The 25,121-nt window shown below is 38.8% G+C and overlaps 1 protein-coding gene across 1 annotated transcript in view; it reads left to right on the top strand.

Annotated features, from left to right (window-relative positions):
• The window catches only part of TBC1D2 (TBC1 domain family member 2), a 236,611-nt gene that overhangs the window by 179,171 nt on the left and 32,319 nt on the right, over positions 1-25,121 (top strand). The window contains exons 7-10 of the mRNA XM_053703232.1: positions 1,160-1,540; positions 9,647-9,757; positions 18,911-19,101; positions 22,101-22,571. Of these exons, the coding sequence (XP_053559207.1) occupies positions 1,160-1,540; positions 9,647-9,757; positions 18,911-19,101; positions 22,101-22,571 (1,154 nt within the window). The remainder of the gene's footprint in view (positions 1-1,159; positions 1,541-9,646; positions 9,758-18,910; positions 19,102-22,100; positions 22,572-25,121) is intronic.

Genomic DNA, 25,121 nt, shown 5'->3' with positions numbered 1-25,121 from the left:
TATATATATATACAGTATAACTATATATATATTTATATATATATATATATATATATATATATATACTATATAGATATACAGTATATATATATATATATATATATATATATATATATATATATATATCAAAGATATTCACACGTTTTATAACCACTAAAAAACACCTTTATTGTCTGATATTAAAATGTAATATATAGTTTTAGCTTGACTGATTCATATACTAAAGTTTGACAAAGGCTAACATTTTTTTACCTTTATGTTTTTGCGCTTAATGCAAATTTTATTTGAAAGTATAAATTAACAGACATACATCTAAAACTGTGTGTGAGAATACTAAGACCTTTTTTTTTTGCACAGGAATTGGAGACTTTGTACTTACAAGGGAAGTATTTTGACTTAATGGAGTCCATTTATGAAGCAGCGAATGCTGCTTCGGAGGCCCATTGCCTGAAACTGAATTTAGGAAGCAGAGGTCATAAGACTGCTGCTACTTAAACTGTCCTCCACCTTTTTGGTGTCGTATTGAAATCATCCCGATACGATACAATCGGGATGATTGACAGCCTCGGTTAGCGGCCGATTGTCTGCCAATGAGCAGGAGGCGGCAATGCACAAGCATTTCACCAGATATAGCTAATCATGTCCGCTCGACATATGATGAATCAACCCCATAGTGTTTCATACATTTTCTGAAAGCTTTCTTGGTCAGTCAAGTCAGAGGACTTGTGGGCAGGACTATGATAGGGGCAGGACCATGGGTATGTTGGTTATGTCCTGGATGGAGCTGAAGAAGTTCCTGAAAACAGGACATTTGCTCAGGCCAGAGACATCATGGGTGGGACAACAGGCAGACCTCCCAACCCATGACATTCCCACAGGATCTAGGGTAGTTGGGTGGTCTATTGTTTTTCGGATCGTAGCTTACTTTTTAAATATATTTTTAGGATGTTTTCAGTGTGCAAACTTATATTGCTAATGGTGTTAGATTTTAACACCTTGTCGAGTTTTTAGATTCATAGCAAGCATATCATAGTTTTAAATATAATAATATTATTGATTTACATTTTGAAAGGTGCCTTGAATTTTGACACTTTTTGATAAGCTTTCTTTGAAGGAAAAACAAATACTTTAAATAAAATTGTGCATTTTTGTTTTCTAGGGTCTTGTTAAACTTCTACATCGGGTCCTTGAGTCTGCCCACCAGGAAAAAAGAGCATGTGATGATTACATGAATGCCACGCTAGAAAAAGATAGACTTGAACTAGTGCGGCATAAAGTTAGGCAAATAGAGGAATTGAAGCAGCGAGTGGAAGCCCTTGAGGAGGAAAAGAAAGAGACAGATCAAGCTCTGAGTTTGAAGGATCATCACATTGCTGAACTAGAGGAACATGTAAAACTGTTAATGGAGAAAAACCATGCCAAACAACAAGTTATTTTGAAGCAGAAGGAACAGTTGCTTAGCTGTTGTGATGGTCAAGACGTCATAAGCTCCTCTTCAGAGCCTTTCAAACAGCTATACAAGCAAATTGAAAGCTTAACGGTGAGTTACTGAAGTTCTGGGCTCTGACATTCTGGTGATTACAATTCAGGATAAAATTTTATTTCCTATTGGTCTTATCTGTTTGCAGTATGAAAAAAAATATTGTTAGCACCGGATGGGATAACCAGCATTACAAGTTTAAAGTAAAGGGTTGCGCACAAGTGCTACCAAACTTTGCACTCAGTGGATTAGTGTTCCTGAAAACCTAGCGTAAAGTGTATTAAAAAAACGTTGCACCAAACACATAATATTACACTCATGAAAAGACTTTCTGATACATTTTTTACATAAATATTTATTTAAAATGTTTTATAAGGGTTAAAAGGATATAGTATGTGACAAAGTAATTGACTGGGAAGAGATATTATGTATGCATATATGTCTAAATATGTGTATGTATACTGTATATGTGTATATATATATATATATATATATATATTTATATATATATATATATACACATTATATATGTACTGTATATACATTTGTGTATATATTTTATGTGTTCATATACAGTTTCGTTCACTGCCGAATGCAGAAGTCGGAGGCTGCTTTCGGTATTCGCTTTGTGAAACATACTAAGATTTGGATTTTCACATTCAACTTGTAATATGAGCGCTACCCGACGCAAACAAAAACCTTACTTTTAGCAGAGTTAGCATGCAAGCGGGAGCGTTAAAATATCGCTCCACTTGTAATCTGGATCAATGTGTTTAAATGTTCTTCATTTAGAAGAAAATGTTCTTTTTATTTATATATATATATATATATATATATATATATATATACCTGTATATATTCATATAGATATAAAAGTATAGATAATATATTTTACAGAAAATAATTGTATGTAGGCTGACAAGGATCAAGAGTGGCTGAAAAAAATGAAGGAAGAGGTGGACAAACATGAGAACGAATTAATAGCATTCAAAAATCGCAAGCTTGAAGATGTAACACAAGACTATAAAAATAAGAGTGTGTATCGTTGGCAATTGAGCCCTGAGGAGAGAACACATTATCGCCAGAACAGACCATGGAGGCAAAGACACAGCCGCACAAGACCAACTGGGACCCTAGACAGCTCAGGTAACAGCTCTGATACAGATAATACCTCCAGATCACCACCACTGGAGACAGACTACCAACAGGGGATGCAGACACGTTCAAAAAATGAAGGAGGTAGAGGACGCATACCCGAAGGGGGGGCACAGGCCGCCCACCGAGACCACCCAAGAGGGGCAGTTCAAGGAGGAACTGATCATAAACCTCAGCAGCCACATACTCACAGATGAAGAAAGGAGTGTCCTAAACAAGGGCCTCTCTTTTGTGCCAACTTCCCAACCGGACAACTTTGATCTTTATGTGGACGTTCAGAGATTCTCTAGGACCTTAAGACTAAAGGAACATTTTGGCAATACTAACAGTACAGAAACAGGCACCAAATTTAGGGGTAAAAGCAACTATGACCCAAACAGAAATTTTTGTGACATTTCTTCAAGTTGTCTCTCTTTTCGGGAGTCATCCGTGTTGTTCCGGATGACTGAGCAGAGGATATCCACCAATGCTAATAGATCAACAAAAGAGTGAAGCAACAAAACTCACCCAGAATGACACCATCCCGAAACGGACAATAACGGAACAACCTAAACGAATGAACTTTGTAACCACTTACACTCCGGGATCAGGGATGCTTCAGAATGTGGTAAGGAAGAATTGGATGATGCTCTCCAAGGACACTAGTCTACCTTTTGTGGATGCTCCGGTACCCCGGGTGGTATACAAGCGAGCAAGTAACCTCAGGGATCTACTAGTACTCAGTGATCCCACACACTGCTATGAAAAACAGACATGGCTCACAAGAGGGAAACCAGGATGTTACAAATGTGGCAACTGTGTCACTTGCAATAATCTCATTGCTGGGACATCTTTTCAACACCCCCATAACAACAAAAGATACAAAATAAGACATAGATTATCCTGTACATCGGAATATGTGGTGTATGCCATTATTTGCCCATGTTCCAAATTCTACATAGGCAAAACAGTGACAGCGTACAAAGAACGTTTGGCTAACCATAAAACAGCAATTTCGTCAAGCAATAGAAAAAGGACGATCAGAACAACCGGTTGCGCGACATTTTGCAACTGCAGGACACTCTGTTTCCTCGTTGTGAGTGATGCTGATTGATCATGTGCCCCACAACAGACGTGGTGGTGACAGAGGACTGGCACTACTAAGAATGGAATCCCGTTGGATCTTCACATTAGACACAGTTGCCCCTCGAGGCCTGAATGTCAACATAGACTTTGGCTGTTGGTATAAACACAAATGAGATGTGAATTATTGGGAGTCCATCCAGGACTTAATTTCTACCTACTCCTCTGGCATGATGCAATGTATACCTGCTTGAATATATAGGGGGCTTTTTGACTGTTTTTCTCGCCCTCATCTGCTACCTCCCCACATGCCTTGATACCATGAGTATAGAGGGCTGTGTTATTAGTTCTTTATACTTTGGGTTTCGGTAGCGCTATTTACCTTATAAGCTACATATTAGGTTTGTCTCAATGTTGCATATAGATAGATACCTATTCCATTATTGTATTTGTATACAGGGGTATTTAGATCACTGTTTGATTAATTGATATATTGTTTCCCATCAGAGTCTTACCCGCCAGCGCACCCGCACAGTACATTTGTGTATGTTTTGTCTCCATGGTTACGCATGTTTCCTTGGTTACACACAGGACGGCGGTAACGTGATGACGTCACGTGACGCCCACATTGAGCCCGGCAAAATGCTGTTTAGGTCTGTGTGAGTGGGTGTGCCGCGGTTACACTCTCTGATTGGTCTATCACTTGGGCTGGGTGGGTATTTAAGGTGAGTTTGTGTTTAAGTTTTCACATTTGGTTTTGTACACCATTGACAAAGGCTTGTGTGTGAGCCGAAACGTTTGGTAAACAACTTTGCCAATAAACCGGAGTGTTTTTGAAAAAACCTGTGTGCCTGCTTCATTTGGGTCCTTGCTGCAACACGGAGTCCGTCCGTGGGATCCATAACTACTTTACTGTTTGTTTCTCCCCAGTGAGAGCACCAGGTAGCTGACATACTCGTGAGTGCCGTTCACCTCTGCAACTTTATATATATATATATATATATATATATATATATATATATATATATATGTATACTGTATATATATATAAAACACTATGTCAAAATAAAACTTTATTTTTACAAAGGGTTCATTCTGCCATTTAACATTATTTCCCTTCATATTTCTAACAAATCTGTTAGCTAATTTTGGATGTAGCCTTGGTTGAATGTTTGCCATAGACCAGATTTCCATCTAAAGGGGAGGAGAGTCCATAGCTTCATTCATTACTGGTGGGAATTAAGAACCTGGCCACCAGGAGGAGGCAAAGACACCCCAGCCAAAGGCTTAAATACCTCCCCCACTCCCTTCATCCCCCAGTCATTCTTTGCCTTTTTTCACAGGAGGTGGCAGAGAGGTGCCGGAATATCAGAAGTCTCTTATGAGGGGTTCTACCCTTCGCTATGGGACAGGAGTTTATGTAGCCCTTTAAACTTCTCAACTTGAGAGCCTGGGTGAACGTTAGAGTCCGGAGATGCAGGGGGAGCTTCCCTTTACGACACCATCCCGACTCATATTAACAGCTCCTTTAGCAATCGGCGTTGATGAGTTTCGCAGATTGCTTTCTTCTCTCAAGTCCATGTCAAGAGCGCAGCTACTACTTGTCACACTTGAAGGGCCGTGTTCCTATTCCACGGCGTAGATTCTGGTAAGATCATTTCATTTTTACATAATGATAACACAGAAGCAGGGCCACAGTGTGGCACCTTTATCTTTATAGAATCAAGGGGTAAAATTCCTATGAGGGGAATATTGAGTGGGGGGTATGTACATGATAAGTTTATTATGTGATTGCTGCATTATGTGCAAGGGCGCGGCTCTGGCATTTTTGTGGAACTGACAGGTTCTCTTTCTGGAGTTTTGCACTGTCTTTTTTGGTGCGTTTTCTCATCAGGAGGGGCGGTCCTGCATAGTCATCCTTGTGAACAGGTGTGGCTTCTTCACTTCCAGTCTGATCTACGATGGAGGAGACAAAGCGGTTTCTGAGTCTGGTTCATAGGAGGTGGTGAGTGCCCCGGCCATTGGTGGTTATAAAGGTGCCTGTTCTAGTCTTTTTTCTTAAAAGCTATGGACGATTCTGACGTGTTAGAGGGTACTCCCTCTTTATCTGAGTCTTATACCTGTGTTTATTGTGAGGTTTTGGTAGACCAGCCTGCGCAACTGTGTTCCACATGCCTTGAGAAGGCTATTACTTCCAAACATAATAGAATGTCTAGCACTACTGAGCCATTCCCCTCTGAGGGGTCTCCGTCCCGTGAGGTGCGTTCCCTATTGGCATCCCCTATACCACATGCAGCACCCCAGGGTCCGACTGTTACCCCTTCAGGGGAAATTGCTTGGCCGCCGGACTTTGCGGACCAGCTTCAAATGGCAGTCGCTAAGGTGATCCATGCTTTGCCGTGTTCTGCTAAGTGCAAGCGTAGAGCTTTTCATAGCGGCCCGATCCAGGAGTTGCGTTTGTCGGACGCCCCATAGGGGTGGTACAATGATGAGGCCCAATCTGACACATCAGAAGAGGCCCTTTTTGGGTTGGAGTCCGCGTCATCTAAACCTCCGGCAGCGGAGAAACACGGTTTTCGGTTTAAAATGGAGAACTTAAATTTTTTGTTAAAGCAAGTGCTGGCTTGCTTAGAGGTTCCGGAACCCAAACTACCAAAGGAGCCCTCCATTCCTAAGTTGGATAAGGTTTACGAGGACAGGGTGGTTCCCCAGACCTTCACGGTTCCTGTCAAGATGGCAAACATTATTAAGAATGAGTGGGAGCGATTAGGTTCTTCCTTTTCCCCTTCTTCTCAATTTTAAAAGCTTTTCCCCATCCCGGAGACCCAGCTAGAGTTGTGGGGGACCATTCCCAAGGTGGATGGGGCCATCTCCACGCTCGCTAAGCACACGACGATTCCTTTAGAGGATAGTTCTTCGTTCAAGGAGCCTTTGGATAAGAAGTTGGAAAACATGTTGCGAAAGATGTTTCAACACATGCGGTTTGTTTTTCAACTGGCAGCGGTGGTAGCCGCGGTTGCTGGAGCTGTGTTATATTGGTGCGATGCATTATTTGATATGATTGAGGCTGAACCCTCTCTCAAAGAGGTGCAGGAAAAGATTAAGGCCCTAAAGGTGGCCAATTCTTTCATTCGTGACGCTAATATGTAGATTACCCGCCTGAATGCCAAGGTATCAGGTTTTTCGGTTTTAGACGCCTGGTTGCAGGATGTTCAGGACCCGTGGGTTCTGAAGGTGGTCGAACAGGGCTACAGGATAGGGTTCAAGTCCTCTCCGCCCAGGGGCAGATTCCTTCTGTCAAACTTGCCTTCAAGGCCGGAAAAAAGAGAGGCCTTTCTGGGTTGTGTGTGGGATCTCTCTGCTCTAGGGGTTTTCGTTCCAGTACCCCAGGCAGAGTGGGGTCTAGGTTATTACTCCAATTTGTTTGTGGTCCCATAAAAGGAGGGCACATTCCGCCCGATTCTGGACCTAAAATGTTTAAACAAGTTTCTGTCCGTTCCATCGTTCAAAATGAAAACGATCAGATCCATTATTCCCCTAGTCATAGAAGGGGCGGTTAATGACCTCTATAGATTTTAAGGATTCCTACCTTCATGTTCTGATTCACATGGACCATTTCAGGTTCCTCAGATTTGCCTTTCTGGATCAGCATTTCCAGTTTGTGGCTCTTCCCTTTGGTCTGGCAACGGCCCCGAGGGTCTTTACCAAGGTCCTGGGGGCCCTTTTAGCAGTGGCCAGATCCCAGGGCATCACAGTGGTGCCCTATCTGGACAATATTCTGGTTCAGGCGCTGTCATACCATCTGGCAGAGGTCCACACCAGGGTCCTGCTGCAGTTACTTCAATCTTACGGTTGATGGATCAATTTCGAGAAGAGTTCTCTGGTTCTCAGTACCAGAGTGGAGTTCTTGGGCATGATCATAGACTCGGTGTCCATGAAGTTCTTTTTCATGGACAAGCGAAGATGGCATCCACCTGTCTTGCCCTTCAGTCGACAGTGAGACCGTCCATAGCTCAGTGCATGGAAATGATTGGTCTCATGGTTTCCAGCATGGACATCATTCCATTCACCAGGTTTCATCTCAGACCTCTTCAATAATGCATGTTGAGACAGTGGAACGGCGATCATTCCGATCTGTCACAGCCGATACACATGGATGCGCGGACTCGGATTTCCCTCTCCTGGTGGATCCGCCGGATCACCTGTCCATGGGGACATCCTTCCTGAGACCTTCCTGGGAGATTGTTACCATGGACGTGAGTCTGGTGGGATGGGGAGCTGTTTGGGGTGCCAGGATGGCACAAGGGAAGTGGTCTCGCTTAGAGTCCCTTCTTACAATAAATATTCTGGAGCTTTGAGTGATCTACAATAGGGCCTTTCTCCTTGAGCCTTTCTGAAGGGCCAAAACGCATTGACATATTGGTAAGCCAAATTTGAATCTTTATATAGTTTTTTAGTGTTATTGCACTATTGTTATATGTTTATAGATCTCATACTGGAATCGATGGATTTACATTAGAGGATTTCTACTAGAGGATTGGTTACACTCTGTATATGTGGACATTTAACGTTTTTCACCATCTTTCTACTTTTTTGAAATTTTTGTCTCACCATTTTTTCATTGGACACTTTGTTAGTGGGATATTTTCCTTTTGACATTCCACTTTTATAACTTTATATTTTTATATTTTTTATATATTTTTTCACAATTCGTTTCACTATTTTTTCATCCACACCCACATCATTGTTAATTGTACTGGAATTTACTACACTTAACTGGATCTACTGGAACACCAACTTTACCAGACAAAGTTCAGTTCATCAGATTTGACATTATTTCCATTTGGCCCATTGGTATACGCAAAGATACTTTTTTTTTTTTTTGGGATGTCCAACTTTTAGCTTTGTTTCATTTCCTAGGTGCACCTAGCGATTTGGCCAATTTTGCCCATTTGGGTGAGTGTATGTTTGACGGATCTGTATGTGTGATGGGCCTGAAAGTTTGAACCAGAAATTTAGGACAGCCTCAGTTCGAACTTTACCTTTGTTTTAATTCTTTGTATGTTATAATTATTAGGTATCCAAGCTTATTGTATTTTATGCTATTCAGCTAATACTGAGTTTTATTTTTTATTTTCCGGTTTATATTTATATTTGTTCACACATTGTTTTAATAAAATAGGCTACGTTCTGTACCTCCTCTTAGGCGCTTTAATATTCTGTTTAATAATACGGGGTTCAGGGGATAGCAATGGAGGAGAGGAATACAGAAAGGTTAGTGTAGGTTGTATGCATCCCTGAACAGTAGAGTCTTTAGGGAGCGCTTGAAGCTTTCAAAACTAGGGGAGAGTCTTGTGAATCGAGGCAGAGAGTTCCAGTCTGGAGAAATCCTGTAAACAGGAATGTGAGGAGGTAACAATTGAGGAGGAGAGTAGGAGGTCATGAGCAGAGCGAAGGGGATGGGAGGGAGAGTATCTGGAGACAAGGTCTGAGATATAGGGGGAGCAGTGCAGTTGAGGGCTTTGTATGTCAGAGTGAGAATTTTGTGTTTAATCGTAGAGGCAAGAGGATAGTCTATATATAAATGCCACCTTTCTGATTACAGTACTGTACTATCTTTCTGAAGGTACTATGTATACTATGCATGTAAAAGTATTACAAATGATATAAAACAACCTTTAGGTTGCATTTATAAGCTGCATTATGACATAAACATAGAGCCTAATTGACATAAGATATTCATGTTTGCACTTGGTCCCATCTCCTCTCCCATTTTACAGATGCAATATACAAATATTCTGAAATCCAAACCTTTTCTGGTCCCAAGAAGTTTAGATAAATATGTTGAATTGCCTACTAACTTTTGCATTAAAAGCTTTTTACCATGAAAAAGTTTGGCTGTATTGCATACAGTTAATAATAAACTATTATTATTAATTTTTCCAAAAGGATGACATAGACGCCTACAAAACTCAAAACCAGTTTTTAAACTCTGAAATTCACCAGTTAACAGATCTATGGAGAAATACATCTGAAAAGGAACAAGCTCTGCTTATGAAGGTAACTTACCCAGTTCTTATTAATAAAGAGCATTACATATTGAGATATGACATAAAACAAGCATTACTTCTAAATACACAGTTACAATGTTATGAGATATTAAACAAATTTAAATTAAAATATAATGTAACTGGCCATGGTTACTGCATTCCTTTATAATACTGTTCTCTAGTTTTGTATGTATATATTTTGTGTGCATTTTGTGATACTGTTCATACATATATTAGCTATATTTTTAATAAAAGGTGATCTTAAAATATTTCTGGCTTTCTACAGGTCTCTGTCTTCATTTTCCTTCCTAGGTATAATATTAGGCAATATAAATTTTAATTTAAACACAAAAAAGTAAAAGGTGCACAACAGTTTCCAACATTGGACTAGATTACAAGTGGCACAGGTACAATATTGCAATATCGTGAACGCATTAACTTTTATGCACGGAAGGGTTTCTTTTCCCAACTGCTGTTTTGAGATTTCTCCACAGGTGCTCTATGGAATTGAGATCTGGGGGTAGATTTATCATAGTGCGAGCGGACATGATACGATGTAGCATATCATGTCCGCTGCACATCGATAAATGCCGACAGCATACGCTGTCAGCATTTATCATTGCACCAGCAGTTCTTGTGAACTGCTGGTGCAATGCCGCCCCCTGCAGATTTGCGGACAATCAGCTGCTGGCAGGCGGTGTCGATCAACCCGATCGTATAGGATCGGGTTGATTTCTGTCCGCTGCCTCAGAGCAGGTGGACAAGTTATGGAGCAGCGGTCTTTAGACCGTTGCATCATAACTTCTGTTTCCGGCGAGCCTGATAAATCAGCCACTTAGACTCATTTCTGGCCAGTTCAGTACTCTCCAGAGCTTTGTCTTAAACCATTTCTGGGTGATTTTTGACCTGTACTTTGGGTCATTGTCCTGCTGTAAGACCCATGACCACTGACAGAGACCCAACTTTCTGAAACTGCGCCCTACATTGCACCACAGAATTATTTGGTAGTCTTCAGATTTCATAATTCTATGAACACACAGTCAAGACATCCAGTGCCTGAAGCAGCAAAGCAACCCCAAAACATCAGTGGACCTCCACCATGTTTGACTGTAGGGACTGTATTCTTTTCTTTAAAAGCCTTGTTTCTTTTTCTGAAAACAGTAGAATGAGGGGCTTTATCAAAAAGCTGTAATTTAGTTTCGTCTGTCCACAGCACATTCTCCCAAAAGGATTTTTGCTTCCTCAGGTAAGTTTTCGCAAACTCCAATCTGGCTTTTTATGTTTCTGTGTCAGTAGTGGGGTCCTCCTGGGTCTCCTACCATAGTGTCCCTTTTCATTCAGATGGTGACGTATAGTGTGAGCTGATGCATTTGTACCCTGTGCCTGAAGGTCAGCTTGAATTTGTATGGAAGTTGATCGAGGTTCTTTAAACACCATTCAGCAATCCTTTGTTTCAATCTTTGATCATTTTTTCTCTTTCGTCCACGTCCAGGGAGATTAGCTACAGTGCCATGGGCTGTAAACTTCTTGACAATGTTGCACACAATCGACACAGGAACATTAAGATTTCTGGAAATGGACTTGTAACCTTGAGATTGTCCATGCTTTTCCACAATTTTTGTTCTCAAATCCTCAGACAATTATTTGCTGTTCTTTCTCTTCTCCATGCTCAGTGTGGCACACAGAGACAGACAACAGAAAGGTTGAGTCCATTTTTCACAATTTTAACCGGTTGCCGGTGTGATTTCTATATTGTCAGCACCTGTTAATTGATACAGGTGAGTTTAATTACAAATTACAGGGGCATCACAAACTTGGAATGCAATTACTTATTACAATTTTGAGAAGGTGCCAATGTGTCAGATTTGGCTTTTTTCTCCACTTTCTTGAGTCATACCAATGCAAACAAAATAAATAAACATGAGAATGCCTAAACATTTGTAATTTCAACAATTTTCTGGGCAAAGTGGTGCTTTATTTGACAGAAATGCAGGGGTGCCAATATTTTTGCCCATGACTGTATATATATATATACAAATACTCATTTGCCTAATAATTCTGCACTCCCTATATATTGGTATAGGTATATATTTTACAAAAATAAATCATATATATATAGGCGTACCTCTAAGATATTGCGGGTTTGGTTCCAGACCACCGCAATAAAGCGAATATAGCAATAAAGTGAGTCACAAAGTTATATTTACACTATGTTGTAGTCTATTATTTTCTTTAATGATTCAGATAGAGCATGCAATTTTAAGCAACTTTCTAATTTACTCCTATTACCAATTTTTCTTATTTCTCTATCTTTATTTAAAAAGCAGGAATGCAAAACATAGAAGGCGGCCCATTTTTGGTTCAGAACCAGGGTTATGTTTGCTTTTTGGTGACTAAATGTCAGCCACCAATAAGCAAGCGCTATCCATGGTGCTGAACCTAAAATGGGCCAGCCCCTGAGCTTTAAATTCCTGCTTTTTAAATAAAGATAGCAAGAGAATGAAGAAAATGTGATAATAGGAGTAAATTTGAAAGTTCCTTAAAATTGTATGCTCTATCTGAATCATGAAAGAAAACATTTGGGTTTAGTGTCCCTATTCCCTTTACGTGTGCAATAGCATTATGTCTAAAAAAAAATGTACATACCTTAATGTACATACTTTATTGCTAAAAAATGCTATCCATCATCTGAGTCATAATCGTTTTGCTGGTGGTGTGTATATATAGGTGTGTGTATATGTGTATTCATGTGTTTATATGAGTATATATGTAGGAAAAATGGCTGATAGACTTGCTTGACACAGGGTTATCACAAACCTTCAATTTGTATAAAGAGCAATATCTGCGAAGCACAATAAAGCGAAGCGCAATAAAATTAGGTATGCCTATATATATATATATATATATATATATATATATATATAAATATATATTTAAAAATAAAAAGAACATTTTCTTCTATGTGAAGAACATTGTAATGTAAACTATGAATAACTCACATCGGGTTGAGCACACATAGGCGCATATTTATCAAGCTCCGTATGAAGCTTGATGTCCCGTGTTTCTGGCTCGCCGGAAACAGAAGTTATAAAGTAGCGGTCTAAAGACTGCTGCTACATAACCTGTCCACCTGCTCTGAGGCAGCGGACAGAAATCAACCCGATTGAATACGATTGAGTTGATTGACACGCCCTGCTAGAGGCTGATTGGCCTCAAATCTGCAGGGGGGTGGCATTACACAAGCAGTTCACAAGAACTGCTGGTGCAATGATAAATGCTGAGAGCGTATGCTGTCGGCATTTATCGATGTGCAGTGGACATGATACGCTACATCATATCATGTCCGCTCGCACTATGATAAATCTACCCCCAGATCTCAATCCCATAGAGCACCTGTGGAGAGATCTCAAAACAGTAGTTGGGAAAAGAAACCCTTCCAATCTGAGAGACCTGAAGCAGCTGGCGAAAGAAGAGTGGTCCAAAATTCCAGTAGAGAGGTGTAAGAAACTTATTGATGGTTCACAAGAACTGCTGGTGCAATGATAAATGCTGACAGTGTATGCTGTCAGCATTTATCGATGTGCAGTGGACATGATACGCTACATTGTATGATGTCCGCTCGCACTATGATAAATCTACCCCCAGATCTCAATCCCATAGAGCACCTGTGGAGAGATCTCAAAACAGTAGTTGGGAAAAGAAACCCTTCCAATCTGAGAGACCTGAAGCAGCTGGCGAAAGAAGAGTGGTCCAAAATTCCAGTAGAGAGGTGTAAGAAACTTATTGATGGTTCACAAGAACTGCTGGTGCAATGATAAATGCCGAGAGCGTATGCTGTCGGCATTTATCGATGTGCAGCGGACATGATCCACAATATCGGATCATGTCCTCTTGCACCATCATAAATAGGCCCCTTAGTCTAACATGATGTCGGGTACAGTGTTAATTTTGACGGCAAATTTCGATTTAGTCTTAGTCTTTTGACTAAAATGACATTTTAGTTTTAGTCGTATTTTAGTCATCTGAATTGTTTTAGTTTTAGTCTAGTTTTAGTCGACTAAAATCTAAGGAGTTTAGTTAAAGTGTAATGCATTATTTAAGCATTTCTCTATAATTTGAAAACTGATTATGTACTCCAGGAGTAAACATAACACCTGTTATTATACATGGTATTAAGGTTTAAACATGCCACACAGACACAGATTTAGCCATTGTGATATATAAATTCTTTATTAAACTTAAAATTAAATAAAACCAAGTTTAATAAACAAAGTGCAACTTTAAAATATAAAAAAACAAAACTGTAAACTGTATTGGCTGTATTGCACATGTTACCCAATACAAAAACTTTAACAGTTCTCTGTTAATAATTAAAACAAGTATCAAGTAACTCAACACAACAAAAAGTTTCTGCAGTTAGCACAGGCACAGCATAACTTAAACCCATACTCGTGGGTTATGCTTATTTCTATAGGAAGAATCAATTAATTGTTCACAGATTCAAAAAAAATTCGTCAATGATATTAGCACTGCTTTAGAACTTCCAAACTCATTATCTACTCCTGAAGTAAAGGTTTATTAACCTGTTTTTATTTATGGTATTAAGGTTTGAACATGCAATACACATTTAACAGATTTAACTGTTGTGGTATATAACATGTCTTTATTTATCTTAAAATTTAATAAAATTAAGATTCGTAAATTTGACAAAAGAGCAGTAATTAGATATGGATTGCCTTGCATGAAATGTTTTTGTCAGCAAATTTTGATTTAGTTTTAGTCATAGTCTTTTGACTAAAATGTCATTTTAATTTAGTTTTAGTCATAGAGGGGTAGTTATCAACGCGTCTACTTTACCTGCCTTCGCCGGTTCAATACGCCCGCCTAAGCTCGCCTACCATCGCCGCCGCGGACCTGAATACGTTCGCCAAAGTTATCAATAAAGCTGTCAAAAAGCCGCGCACCCAGTACGGGGCGATGAGCAGCGGACTGTGATAGTTATCACTCATCCAATCTCGCTGCTCTTCGGCTTTTTGACAGCTTTATTGCTAGCCTGTCACTAAGCACCCACACTAACTACACTGTTCTACCCCCTATACCGGCGCCCCCGGAGCCCCCCGCAACTAAATAAAGTTATTAACCCCTAAACCGTCGCTCCTAGACCCCGCTGCAACTCTTATAAATCTATTAACCCCTAAACCGCCGCTCCCGGACACCACCGCCACCTACATTATACCTAGTAACCCCTATCCTGCCCCCCCCATACCGCCGCCCTCTATAATAAAGTTATTAACCCCTATCCTGCTGATCCCGCACCTCGCCGCAACTAAATAAATAGTTTAACCCCTAAACCGCTGCTCCCGGACCCCGCCGCAACCTATATTAAACTTATTAACCCCTAATCTGCCCCCCTACACCGCCGCCACTGTAATAAAATTATTAACCCCTAAACCTAAGTCTAACACTAACCCTAGCACCCCCCTAACTTAAATATTAATTAAATAAATCTAAATAATATTTCTCTTATTAACTAAAGTTAATCCTATTTAAAACTAAATACTTACCTTTAAAATAAACCCTAATATAGCTACAATATAAATAATAATTATATTGTAGCTATCTTAGGATTTATTTTTATTTTACAGGTAACTTTCAATTTATTTTAACTAGGTGCAATAGCTATTAAATAGTTATTAACTATTTAATAGCTACCTAGCTAAAATAAAGAGAAATTTACCTGTAAAATAAAAACTAACCTAAGTTACAATTACACCTAACACTACACTATACTTAAATAAATTATTCCTATTTAAAACTAAATACTTACCTGTAAAATAAACCCTAAGATAGCTACAATGTAATTAATAATTACATTGTAGCTATTTTAGGATTTATATTTATTTTACAGGTAACTTTGTATTTCTTTTAGCTAGTTAGAATAGTTATTAAATAGTTATTAACTATTTAATAACTACCTAGCTAAAAGAAATACAAAATTACCTGTAAAATAAATCCTAACCTAAGTTACAATTAAACCTAACACTACACTATCATTAAATTAATTAAATAAATTAACTACAAATAAATACAATTAAATAAACTAACTAAAGTACAAAAAATAAAAAAAGCTAAGTTACAAAAAATAAAAAAAAATAAGTTACAAACATTTAAAAAATATTACAACAATTTTAAGCTAATTACACCTAATCTAAGCCCCCTAATAAAATAACAAAGCCCCCCAAAATAATATTGAATCAGCCAATCATATTGAGCTCGCATTCTATTGGCTGATCGGAACAGCCAATAGAATGCAAGCTCAATCTGATTGGCTGATTGGATCAGCCAATCGGATTGAACTTCAATCTGATTGGCTGATTCAATCAGCCAATCAGATTTTTCTTACCTTAATTCCGATTGGCTGATAGAATCCTATCAGCCAATCGGAATTGAAGGGACGCCATCTTGGATGACATCCCTTAAAGGAGCCTTCATTTGTCGTTAGTCCGTCGGGGAAGAAGGATGTTCCGCGTCGGCGGGATGAAGATGGATCCTGAAGAAAGAAGATTGAAGACCCCGCTTTGAAGATGACATCGCCCGGATGGAAGACTTCTTCAGCGCCGCTTGGAAGATGACATCGCCCGGATGGAAGACTTCTTCAGCGCCGCCTGGATGAGGACTTCATCGGATGGAAGACTTCTTCAGCGCCCCTTGGAGGATCACTTCTGCCGCTCCGGATCTCCTCTTCGGTTCCATCGGTGGGTCGGCTGGCTGAAGACAACTCAAGGTAGGATGATCTTCAGGGGGGTAGTGTTAGGTTTATTTAAGGGGGGTTTGGGTTAGATTAGGGGTATGTGGGTGGTGGGTTTTAATGTTGGGGGGTTGTATTTTTCTTTTACAGGCAAAAGAGCAGTTTTCTTTGGGGCATGCCCCGCAAAAGGCCCTTTTAAGGGCTGGTAAGGTAAAAGAGCTTTGAACTTTTTTAATGTAGAATAGGGTAGGGCATTTTTTTATTTTGGGGGTCTTTTTTATTTTATTAGGGGGCTTAGATTAGGTGTAATTAGCTTAAAATTGTTGTAATATTTTTTAAATGTTTGTAACTTATTTTTTTTATTTTTTGTAACTTAGCTTTTTTTATTTTTTGTACTTTAGTTAGTTTATTTAATTGTATTTAATTGTAGTTATTTGTAGTTAATTTATTTAATTAATTTAATGATAGTGTAGTGTTAGGTTTAATTGTAACTTAGGTTAGGATTTATTTTACAGGTAATTTTGTATTTCTTTTAGCTAGGTAGTTATTAAATAGTTAATAACTATTTAAAAACTATTCTAACTAGCTAAAATAAATACAAAGTTACCTGTAAAATAAATATAAATCCTAAAATAGCTACAATGTAATTATTAATTACATTGCAGCTATCTTAGGGTTTATTTTATAGGTAAGTATTTAGTTTTAAATAGAAATAATTTATTAAAGTATAGTGTAGTGTTAGGTGTAATTGTAACTTAGGTTAGGATTTATTTTACAGGTAAATTTCTCTTTATTTTAGCTAGGTAGCTATTAAATAGTTAATAACTATTTAATAGCTATTGTACCTAGTTAAAATAAATTGAAATTTGCCTGTAAAATAAATATAAATCCTTAGATAGCTACAATATAATTATTATTTATATTGTAGCTATATTAGGGTTTATTTTAAAAGGTAAGTATTTAGTTTTAAATAGGATTAATTTAGTTAATAAGAGAAATATTATTTAGATTTATTTAATTAATATTTAAGTTGGGGGGTGTTAGGGTTAGACTTAGGTTTAGGGGTTAATAATTTTATTACAGTGGCGGTGGTGTAGGGGGGCAGGATAGGGGTTAATAAATGTATTATAGGTGTAGGGGGGGCAGATTAGGGGTTAATAAGTTTAATATAGGTTGCGGCGGGGTCCGGGAGCGGCGGTTTAGGAATTAAACTATTTATTTAGTTGCGGCGAGGTCCGGGATCGGCAGGATAGGGGTTAATAACTTTATTATAGAGGGCGGCGGTATAGGGGGGGCAGGATAGGGGTTAATAACTTTATTATAGAGGGCGGCGGTATAGGGGGGGGCAGGATAGGGGTTAATAGGTATCATGTAGGTGGCGGCGGGGTCTGGGAGCGGCGGTTTAGGGGTTAATACATATATTATAGTTGCGGTGGGCTCCGGGAGCGGCAGTTTAGGGGGTAATAACTTTATTTAGTTGCGGCGGTGTAGGGGGGGACAGATTAGGGGTGTTTAGACTCGGGGTACATGTTAGGGTGTTAGGTGTAGAAACTACCATAGGAATCAATGGGATGTATGGCAGCAGTGAACATGAACTTTCGCTATGGTCAGACTCCCATTGTTTCCTATGGGATCCGTCGCCTCCAGGGTGGCGGATTGAAAACCAGGTACGCTGGGCCGGAAAAGTGCCGAGCGTACCTGCTAGTTTTTTGATAACTAGCAAAAGTAGTCAGATTGTGCCGCACTTGTGTGCGGAACATCTGGAGTGACGTAAGAATCGATCTGTGTCGGACTGAATCCGGCGGATCGAAGCTTACGTCACAAAATTCTACTTTTGCCGGTCTCTAGCCTTTGATAACTAAGGCGAATCAGCCTCGCCATAAATACGCTGCGGAATTCCAGCGTATTTGAGGTTGACGGCTTGATAACTACCCTCCATAGTCTTTTGACTAAAATGCCATTTTAGTTTTAGCCATATTTTAGTCATCAGAATTTCTTTAGTTTTATACTCATTTTAGTCTAGTTTTAGTCGACTAAATTAACACTGGTCGGGTAAGCAGAAAAGTCTTAGGTTTTTTTCAGCAGCGCCCTCCAATAAAGTCTATGGGGAGAAGACGTTAAAGCGGTTGTGATATCGAAGTCCTGAAGTTAGAGCGTATTACAAACCATTTACTTTCAACTTGTGAAATGAGCGCTACCCCGGATTTAAAAGTATACTTTAGGCAGTGTTTGCACTCGAGTGAAAGCGCTACATAGCACGCCAATTGCAATCTAGCCCATTGTTTTTCCACAATAAGGTTCAAATTAGGTTTCATGTTGCCAGTTACTTTTTTTTTCCTTTTTAAAATAATAAAAAAAATAGGTCTTAATATATGGAAAGTATGGACTAAATATCTATTTTCTTTCATTTGATAGTGTTCTTACTTGGAAGCTAAGAACTGTCAATTAGAAAGCAAATACTTGATAGTCCTGAGAAAACTGAGAGAAGCACTGCCACATCTGGATGCCGAATACTGTGAAGTCATAAAGAATTTGATAGAAGATGCTTTACAATCCGATGTTAAACAAGGTGATGGACAGACAGGACTACAGTTAAATCCCATTAGGTGAGAAGCTTTTTCATCCAGGTGTATAAAATATTTTTTGGCTATGTTCAAATTCTAGAGGGCCTCAAACAAACAGAATTTTGCTTGATCAAAAGGAGATGTATGATATTTGGGATTAATACAACTTGCCTTTTTAACAATTAACAATAACGCACATATAATGACATTTGTAGGATATTAAAGGGACACTGAACCCAAAAAATATTTCTTTTGTGATTCAGATAGAGCATTGCATTTGAGGAAACTTTCTAATTTACTCCTATTATCAAATTTTCTTCATTCTCTTGGTATCTTTATTTGAAATGCAAGAATGTAAGTTTAGATGCCGGACCATTTTTGGTGAACAACCTGGGTTGTTCTTGCTGATTGGTGGATACATTTATCCACCAATAGAAAAGTGCTGTCCCCAGAGTCTGAACCGAAAAAAACAGCTTAGGTGCATTCTTTTTCAAATAAAGATAGCAAGAGAACAAAGAAAAAACATTATAAATTAGAAAGTTGCTTAAAATTGCATGCTCTATCTGAATCACGAAAGAAAAAAATGTGGGTTCAGTGTCCCTTTAAGGGTAATATCTCTGTAATATATACAGAAAGAGAAGCACTCTATCATGCATGATAGCTCAGTAGCTTGTTCTATGGCACCACCTGGGAGCAGCCTCTTTTAGCCTGATTGTGCTTTTCACAGAGAAAAACTCTCCTGAAGTATATCAGGCTGATCCTGTTTAAGAAAATAAGTCCAACCCCTGAAATATCAGGCAATTCTCCACTGAACAAGGAACATGGAAACCCCAGATGATCAATTTGGCCTTCTTTGGGTCTCCTTAAGTGATTTGTTATTATAACTGTAGTGTAACTAAGGAAGGTGTGCCCTCTGCAATGAGTGGCTAAAGAAGGGGTGTGAGTTTGATGCACCCTTCTGAATGGTGGCCAAATTCCATAAATATGTATCAAATGCGGGCGCGATTCGCCTTTGATAAAGTGTTACCGAAACGTACAGTTGGCTTTTCATGGTGGTTCTGGATGTATTTGTGAATGTGGTGTTTGGGCAACTTTGCCTTTGATGTAGTTAATTTAAATCTATATGATACTTGCATTTATTTTTATAGGAGGTTAACTCCTCCGCTACTAGGAATTTCAGAGAATAACTTTTTGCCATCACTCCATTTAAAAAGAAATAGGGCGTTGTTTTTATTTTACCTATCAAAACGATATATTTTTTTTAAGTAGATAGCCTTTTAACCTTTTTACAAACTTTGGGTTTCTCACTTAAATTATTTACATACCGCTTGTGCAATCATGACACTAATGATTGTAAAAGCTTCTCTGGGATCTCTTTGTTCAGGAATAGCAGACATATATGGCTTTGCCATTGATTTTTTGATTATTAGGTCGCAAATTGCAGCTGCGCACCACACTTCTATTATTCCCGGCAGTGCAGGGGTTAATCAGGTAGCTTGTAAGGCGAATTTTAGCTGTAGTGTATAGATTACACTCCCACCCCCTGATCATTCCCAAACAGCTCTCTCCCCACTCACACTAATCTCCACCGTCTTAGGTACTCGCAGACAGTCTGCCAGTATTTAGTTTTTTTCTAATAATTATTATTATTTATATTTTTCTGCAGTGTAGTGATCCCCCTCAACTCTCCCACCTACCTAATCCCTCACAAACAGATCTCTACCCTCCCCCTCCCAGTAATGGCTGCCATCTATGGTGTCACTGTCTGTAACAATCAGACATCTGTCTTCATATGGAACCAGGCACCGTCTGTGCTCCATTTCCATATGCAAACAGATGCTTGCAGCTCAGGAACAACAGCTCTCAGCTATAAATGTACAACTGAGGTTGCTGTAGCTTCCTGGAGCTAGGTCGTATATATACGTTATGCGGTACGATGGGATTTTTAGGTTGAAAGCATGGATTATTTGAAATATAACATGAACTGCTATCACTTGTGCTTTTTTTTTTATTATTATTTTTTTGGGGGGGTACAACGGAGACTAAGAGAAGAATATACATTTGATAAACAAAGTAAATTGGAACATTTTTAAAAAAAATGTATGTTCCATGTGAACTATGAAAGTTTAATTTTGATTGTCCACTCTGTATGGGTCTAATAATAAAAAAACTCCAAGACATGGAGAGAAATCATGCAAAATATTTCAAGGATTTTAGCATTATACTGTAATGTAGGAGTCTCTTTTTACATACAGAACTCTGCATAGTGAGATAAACACCTCTTGAGTTAAAAATTGCCTTTGTAAAATTCTTGGAGCTACTTTACTGAACTGATGAGACTTCTTGCATAATCTTGCTAGACTAGAGAACTTTAAATAATCAGGCCCTTATTCTTATGAAGTGTCATCTACAACAATCCATAAGTAAGATGTAGATTGTTGGATTTTTATATTTACTTTCTGTGTCCAGTCAGTCTCAGTTTCTAACAATGTATGGATTTCCATAAATAAAAACATATAATAAGAATATGTGCAAGCTTTCAAGTACCCTACGTTTCTTTAGTACAGAAATCTTTTGTATAATGGGTCCATGGCCTCTATTTACCAAAGTCTGGCGGACCTGATCCGACAGTGCGGATCAGGTCCGCCAGACCTCGCTGAATACGGAGAGCAATACGCTCTCCATATTCAGCATTGCACCAGCAGCTCTCAAGAGCTGCTGGTGCAACGCTGCCCCCTGCAGACTCGTGGCCAATCAGCCGCCAGCAGGGGGGTGTCAGTCAACCCGATCGTACTCGATAGGGTTGAACTCCGGCGATGCTCTGAGCAGGTGGACAGGTTATGGAGCAGCGGTCTTTGTGACCGCTGCTTCATAACTGCTGTTTCTGGCGAGCCTACAGGCTCGCCAAAAACACGGGGCATCAAGCGCCATTCGGAGCTTGATAGATAGGCCCCACTATGTTGATTAAAATAATATAATTCTTTAAGCAAAATGTTTTATCTTGTAAAATGAAGTGTATTTTTTTTTGTTTTCCATTACAGTGGATATGATGACTATGGTTTTATGATAATTCCAGAATATGAGGTTGAACACTTAAAACTGTTAGCCAAAATCCAAGCATTGGAATTAAGATCCAATAAGCTTCTTACTCATGATGTGGTGGACAAACCTTTGAAAATGAAATGGGACAACATCGAAGATCTAACCCATTCTGTAGAACTAAAGAATCTGGTGAGATGTGGTATTCCAGCTGAGCACCGCAAACGTGTATGGAAATGGCTTACTGCTAGACGACTCCACCTTAGCAGCAATTGTTATGAGAAACTATTAAATAAGTGTGAAACCTCTCAGCATCCAGCGACCAAACAAATTGAATTAGATCTGCATCGTACTTTGACCAACAACAAGCATTTCAGTTGTCCAACCTCAGATTTCATTCAGAAGCTCCGACGGGTTCTCCTTGCATTTTCTTGGCAAAATCCCACCATTGGATACTGCCAGGGTTTGAACAGGTAAAAACAGCAGAACGTTGTGATCTTCTGCCCTACTAAAAATAGTGATTTCTAGTAGTGATATAAGTAGAGGGGCATAAGACTCCTCATGTTGAAGGGGTCACAACCTCCTCTAATTTTAAGGTGATTAACATGGTACAAAGTATACACACAGTGTTTCAGGACGGGAGGATGCACTTTAAAGCCCCATTCGCCCCATTAAAAATACAGGGTTATGAGACCACAGTTTAGTGGGGGACTTCAAGAATGCCTGGGATAAGCATTAGGCTATCCTACGATCTAGATCAGTTTATACTTTTAGGAAATATTGGGAAACCTTGTTGGACTGATGGTTCTTATCTGTCATCAAAGTCTATGTTTCTATGGTACCCCCTATTTCCAGTGTGGGGTCTTGTACCCCTTTCATTAGTAGGTGATTGTCATTGAAATTAAAATCACCTTATTTATTTACTGCACAACATGCAACACACATACACACATACATACAATAGCCCCTACATATGAGTGAGGATTCAAAATTCAAATAAGGGGTTTTATGTGAAGTTATCTTCATGAAAATAATTATAACCTGGCAGTACCTGCTAGTCTAATTTTTTTATAATGTTGATGTTATGGCTATTAGATTCATGTTTCTCTGAAATAATAAAACCTTTTAAGAATCAATAAAAGTAAAAAGAACTGGGTGAATTAAAACTATGATATTTCGTGAAATTTTATATAAGAGGTAGTTGGTAGAACTATTTTAATATTATGGGGGGGGGGTTTGGACAAGGGTAGTATCATACATACATTTTCAAAATGGGTTAAGCCACCCCGCTAAGGAATGCGTAATTTTAAATGTATATAATATTTGCATGGTTAAATATTTTATACCTACACATTTTCTGCATAAATTGCAAGGTGGTGCATAGTGCCAAAAATAATAATTGTTTTTTATTGTTCATTTTAATTGAACAGTTTAGGTATAAAATCCTAAATTTGCTGTTCTGGGGAAGTAAACTGATCCTCTATGTGGGATAATTAAATGTGGGTTTGAAATATTTAGGTCCAGATTATAAGTGGAGCGCAATATTTCGCTTTTGCAGAGACGGCATCAGAATCTTGCGCAGCAAAGGGGTAAGTAGAGCAGCCATGGCAGCATATTTTTAAATATATATGTATATGACTATATAGATATATATTTATGTGTTAATATGTGTATATACACATATTAATACATAAATTTATATGTATATAATTATATATAATTATATAAATATATATATATATATATATATATATATATATTTACTGGGAACACACAGTTCCCATAGAATGCAATATAAATACACTTTTCAGTGCCGTTTTTTTTTTCTAACACCCCACCCCCACCCTCTATTTTGAGGGCATTGGAGATCGGATCTCTGGTAAATTTTCTGAGCGCTAATTACTACCGCGAACACTAAACAGCCACTTGTAATGGCTGGTTAGTGATTTAGTGCACCACTTGTAATATAGCCTTTAGGAAATAATGACTCCTGTGCTGCTATTTACTACCTACACCACAGAAAATTACACACAAATTTATAGGTTTTATTTTTATTTCACAGGTAAGTTTGTATTTATTTTAACTAGGTAGACTAGTTAGTAAATAGTTATTAACTATTTACTAACTACCTAGTTAAAATAAATACAAACTTACCTGTGAAATAAAACCTAAGCTGCCTTACACTAAAACCTAACATTACGAAAAATAACAAACACTAAAATTACTAAAAATAAAAAAAAACTACCATTACAAAAAAATAACAAACGAAATGATCTAAAACAATAAAAATGATTCCTTTTCTGTTACCCTTTTTAAAAAAAAAACACCCCAAAATAAAAAAGCCTAATCTAGAATAAACTACCAAGGGTCCGTAAAAGGGTCTTTTGTAGGGCATTGCCCTAAACTTAACAGCTCTTTTGCTACAAAACAAAACAAACACCCCCTAACAGTATGCAAACCACCCTGTGACAGATACCCCGGCTACCCCGACTGGGTAGCTCAGCCAAATGGGTCCTGCTTCCTCCCTGCCGACTGCAGCTATGTAGCTGGCAAGTGACCACAGTCTGTAGCCACCCCTGATGCCCAACAGCATCAGTACCCAGGGTCCCACCCTGTGGCAGACTCCAGCTACCCAGACTGGTAGCTCTGCCTGATGATCCTTTCTCTGCCTGGAACAGGCTGCTATGTAGCCCAGGAAAGTGATTTTAGCTGGAGCCCACCCAAATAACTAGACAGACTAGCATTCAGGTTAAACAAGAACTGATTTTATTGTACAACATAGACTCCTTTTATACACACAGCTCATCTTGATAAGACAAAGGACAATCCCACTATTTTCCCGCCATTCCCGCCCCTCCAGACAGCCCGGCACCTCCATTGGAGCCACAGTCCCACATAATCCCAAAACCTAGGGGTGGCAGTTTCGGGGTGATCCTGGTGGAGCGGCAGCACTTCCAGGGTGTCATTTTAAAGCTCTCGGTCCCCAGATGCCACAGTCCAAAAATCAGCATGATTTTACAGTC

The sequence above is a fragment of the Bombina bombina genome, chromosome 2, assembly GCF_027579735.1.
Source record: "Bombina bombina isolate aBomBom1 chromosome 2, aBomBom1.pri, whole genome shotgun sequence".
In the NCBI taxonomy this organism is placed as follows: domain Eukaryota; kingdom Metazoa; phylum Chordata; class Amphibia; order Anura; family Bombinatoridae; genus Bombina; species Bombina bombina.
This window is presented reverse-complemented; position numbering and strand designations above follow the sequence as displayed.